The sequence below is a fragment of the Geosmithia morbida genome (genome assembly GCF_012550715.1).
Source record: "Geosmithia morbida isolate 1262 chromosome Unknown scaffold_41, whole genome shotgun sequence".
NCBI classification, from domain to species: Eukaryota; Fungi; Ascomycota; class Sordariomycetes; order Hypocreales; family Bionectriaceae; genus Geosmithia; species Geosmithia morbida.
Window position 1 is genome coordinate 1 of NW_023336227.1, and position 4305 is coordinate 4305.

At 58.8% G+C, this 4305-nt stretch overlaps 2 protein-coding genes across 2 annotated transcripts; both read left to right on the forward strand.

Annotated features, from left to right (window-relative positions):
• Positions 1–191: 191 nt before the first annotated feature.
• GMORB2_6000 (NADPH:quinone reductase or related Zn-dependent oxidoreductase) lies at positions 192–1250 on the forward strand (the record flags this gene model as incomplete). Its single annotated transcript, XM_035467970.1, has 3 exons — positions 192–210; positions 251–541; positions 646–1250. The coding sequence occupies 3 exons, from the start codon at positions 192–194 to the stop codon at positions 1248–1250; spliced, it is 915 nt and encodes a 304-aa protein (XP_035317889.1).
• Positions 1251–1846: 596 nt separating this feature from the next.
• On the forward strand, positions 1847–4092 carry GMORB2_6001 (putative flavoprotein CzcO; the record flags this gene model as incomplete). Its single annotated transcript, XM_035467971.1, has 3 exons — positions 1847–1948; positions 2073–2387; positions 2611–4092. The coding sequence occupies 3 exons, from the start codon at positions 1847–1849 to the stop codon at positions 4090–4092; spliced, it is 1899 nt and encodes a 632-aa protein (XP_035317890.1).
• Positions 4093–4305: the final 213 nt, after the last annotated feature.

Here is a 4305-nt window from a genome sequence, read left to right on the forward strand (position 1 = left end):
CCCCCCCCCCCCCCCAAAAAAAAAAAAAAACTCCCTCCCGCCAAATTCCCCAATCTTCTCTCCTCACTCAATTCGCTACTCACACACCTCTACCCACACAGCGACTTCAACTTTGGTCTGCCTGAGCTGCCCTATGTATCCGGCAGGGAATTTGCGGGAGAGGTGGTCCGCGCGACGAATGGGTCGAAACAATGGAAGGCTGGGCAGAAGGTGATTGCGATATCGACGGATTACCGTGACATTCGAAAAGGCGCCTACCAGGAGTTCGCAGTCGGGCTCGACTACAACCTCGTCGCCCTCCCGCCAAACTTGACGTACGAGCAAGGGTCCGCCGTGGGAGTCGCGTTTGTCGCCGCAGTTCTGGCACTGGGTGTGTCGCTCGGACTCGACTTCTCGACGATAGCCGGTGGGCCCGACCTGTTTCGATTGGTCCGATCGATCGACTCCCAGAAGATTCCCGAGGACGTACGCAGGGAGACGTTGAACGGCATCGAAGAGAGCGAGCGTCTGAAGCCCGGCGACTGGCTGGCCGTCTGGGGAGGTGAGCCTTGAACCGCGTCTTTTCCTTCTCTCCCTTCTCTCCCCCTCTCCCCCCCTCTCCCTTCCTCCCTCTCGGGAAGGGTTCTCTGCTGAACGCCTCTGCAGGATCGGCCACGTCGGCCAACATGACGATCCAGCTCGCCAAGATTGCCGGCCTCAAGGTCGCCGTCGTGGTGGACCATGCCAAGCACGGCGCATGGCTGTCAGCGCACAAGAACATCCGCCCGGACCTCCTCGTTGACAGCCACGACCCCCAGAGAGCCGTCGATATCATCCGCCGGGCCACGAGGGGGAAGGTACGCGCCGGACTCGACACCCGAGGCCGCGAGACGGCCACCCATCTACTACGCTCTCTCCTCACCGAAGAGGAGGCCGAGCTGCATTTGGACAGCAAGACGGAGAACCCGCCCACCCCTCCCGGCACACCGGGCAAGTCCACGTCCCGAGCGCATCTAGTGGGTATGACGGGCCTGCCGAAATGCCCATCGTCACCGAGCTACGCTTTCCACGCGGTCCCCATAAAGCTGTTCCACGAGGTTCCCGAGATTGGAGCCCCCATCGCTAGTTGGCTTGGCCGTATCCTGGAGAAGGGCATCCTCTCTCCACCAGATATTCTCGGGGTCGAGCAAGGGTTGAAGAGCGTCAACGCTGCTCTAGATCGTATGAGAAACGGGGAGATTTCTGGCGGGAAACTCGTCGTCAAGGTTTAGATGTAATCAAAAAAATTTATAAATCTGTATTTTCCCTACGAACCTCTACGAGCACATGTTGATCATCATCGCATCGTGTCTTCATCGCAATGTGTCTTGATCGTCTTCGTCGACGGTTGGGATTGACATGAGTCGTTGTAATGATTGACAGTGGACTTGGCCCGGCGTCGCTTACGACTGCCCTCGTGTTGGTGCGCACAATGCGCAACGGTATCTCCGTATTATCCAACGTTCCATCGACCCGCCGGGTAATGCTCTTCCAGCAGATTCAATCACGATTACGAGTGCCCTTGGTAAGTACACCATAGAGGCATGGTTGACGACAGAGCGAAAGCGGAGGTGAGGGTTACGATAATGATAACGCCAGTACATGTATCCGTTATACACGGAGACGCTAGGAATTTTCATCATCCATCGCATCATCAACGAGCAATACTGCAACACCGTGCGGTGCCGACAGATTGCGTCACCAGACACCAATAGAAGCCACCTGATAAACTGCCTCTCCATCGCTCTCGGTCTCAATCTGTTCACGAACCCCACCCACCTCTCTACGTGGGGACGCTAGGTGTGGGAGCGATTGAGCCCAAGACGCAATGCATTCTCGTGCTCGCGTGCTTGAATCGACTGCTAACACCACCAAGCCAGGCACCGGCTCGAACGTCGACCCCGCGGCGGGGGACGGGATAAATTTCAATGTAAGAGAGGCCGGCCCCCTGTTCAAGGTGTAGCTGCTCCTGATCTTGTCGTTGAGTGAATGAAGAAGATATATGCCGTCGGCGTTGGGGAATATCGCGAACCATGGCTACCGAAACAGTCCAGATTACAGACCAGCCGGAATTGCAGCCCATCGGCGTGAGGGAGGATGTCACCGCCGGCGCGGCCCCGAAACCTACGGCAAACGGGTTCACGCCAAGCCTAGCAAAGTACCCCAACCACGAAGGCCTGGGTGTTGATGAGAAGGGAGCCAGCATCCCCCTCCCGAGGTTGGAACTGGTGAACCGTTTCATCGACGACGTCCGACCCCTGCGCGTGGTTGTCATAGGCGGCGGACTCACAGGTGTTCTGGCCGGAGTACTTCTCCCGGTCAAGGTGCCCAAGATAGAGCTTACAATTTTCGAGAAGAACCATGACTTTGTAAGTCTTGCCTCTTATCATAAGAAAACGAGAGAAGAAGAGAGGGAGGGAGGGAGAGGGAGAGAGAATGGAACAGACGAGGATGAGACGAGGAGGAGAAGAAGTAGAGAAACGAGCGATGAAACGAGAAGAGAAAAAAAAACTGACTACATTGTAGGGCGGTACTTGGTTGGAAAACGTCTACCCAGGCGTGCGGTGCGATATTCCATCGCACGCCTACCAGTCCACGTTCGAGCCCAACGTGAACTGGTCGGACCAATTCTCGCCGGGCCAAGAAATCAAGGAGTATTGGCAAGGGGTCGCCAAGAAGTATGATGTATACAAGTACGCGAAATTCGGTCGCAGAGTCGACGGGTTGACATGGTCAGCCGACAAGAGCACGTGGACGGTGTCGACGAGGGCGGCGGCGGACGGCGGCAGCCCCTCGCTGCACGAGGCGGACTTTGTCATCACGGCGACGGGCCGCTTCAACGCCTTCCAGCTGCCCGACTACCCGGGCATCAAGGATTATAAGGGCGTCCTGCGGCACACGTCCAACTGGGACCCGGAGTTCGACCCCACGGGCAAGAAGGTGGCCGTGATCGGCAACGGCGCGAGCGGGATCCAGGTCGTGCCCAACCTGCAGCCCATCGTCGAGAGGCTGGACCACTACGCCCGCGGACGTACGTGGATCGCCACGTCCTGGGCCGGCGACATCAGGACATTCGGACGCCAGCTCATCCCGGAGGAGACCAAGAAGTCGTTCGAGGACCCGGACGTGTACCTCAGGTACAGGAAGGAGCTGGAGAGCCGGTACTGGCGGCGCTTCGAGTCCTTCATACGCGGCAGCGAGAGCAACGTCGAGATGCGCGAGAAGTTCATCGACGCCATGCGCACGCGGCTGGCCAAGAAGCCGGAGCTGCTCGAGCACATGGTGCCCGACTTCTCACCCAACTGCCGCCGCCTCACCCCCGGCCCGGGATACCTGGAGGCCATCACGGAGGACAACGTCGACTTCATCACCACCGGCATCAAGCGCTTCACCGAGACCGGCATCGAGACCGTGGACGGCAAGCACCGCGAGGTCGACGCCATCTTCTGCGCCACGGGCGCCAACCGGGACATGGCACCGCAGTTCCCCATCGTCGGCCGCGACGGCCAGACCCTGAGCGACACCTGGGACCCGGACGGCCAGTACGGGTTCCCCTACAGCTACATGGGCATCGCCACCCCGGGCTTCCCCAACCTGCTCTTCCTCCAGGGCCCTCACGGCAGCGGCCCCTCGGGCACGGTCCCGCACAGCGCCGAGACCCAGATCACCCAGCTGGCCAAGATCCTGCGCAAGGTGTCGGCCGAGGGCATAAAGTCGCTCGAGCCGACCGTCAAGGCCACGCGCGACTTCGTCCAGTACTCGGACGCCTTCTTCGCCCGCACCGTCCTCTCCGACAACTGCCGATCGTGGTACAACGGTGGCAGGTCTGGGGCGCGCATCCACGGCCTCTGGCCCGGTAGCGCGGCGCACATCACCACAGTGCGACGCTCGCCGCGGTGGGAGGACTGGAGCTACGAATACCTGGATGAGTCGGGCAACAGCCTGCTGTGGTATCTTGGTAACGGGAGATCCCACTACGATGCGGACCCGGAGTCGGACGTCACCACATATCTGACCAGGCCCGATGAGGTCAATCTCCAAGACTTGCACGAGCGTTGGTGGCGTTTGCCGTGAATAGCAGTAGTAGTAGTACATATATGTCAGAACAGACTCGATGAGATAGAGTACACAAATAAATTACCATTAAGATAATGCCTATTGGAATATCCCGGTACCCATGCAACGGCTCCTCATCTATCAAAGTGGCCGTCCTGCTTCTCATTGGGCGACGAGCATCTTTAGTTTATGGTGTCATTCAAGCCTGCCGTCGCACAATACGTGCCCCAT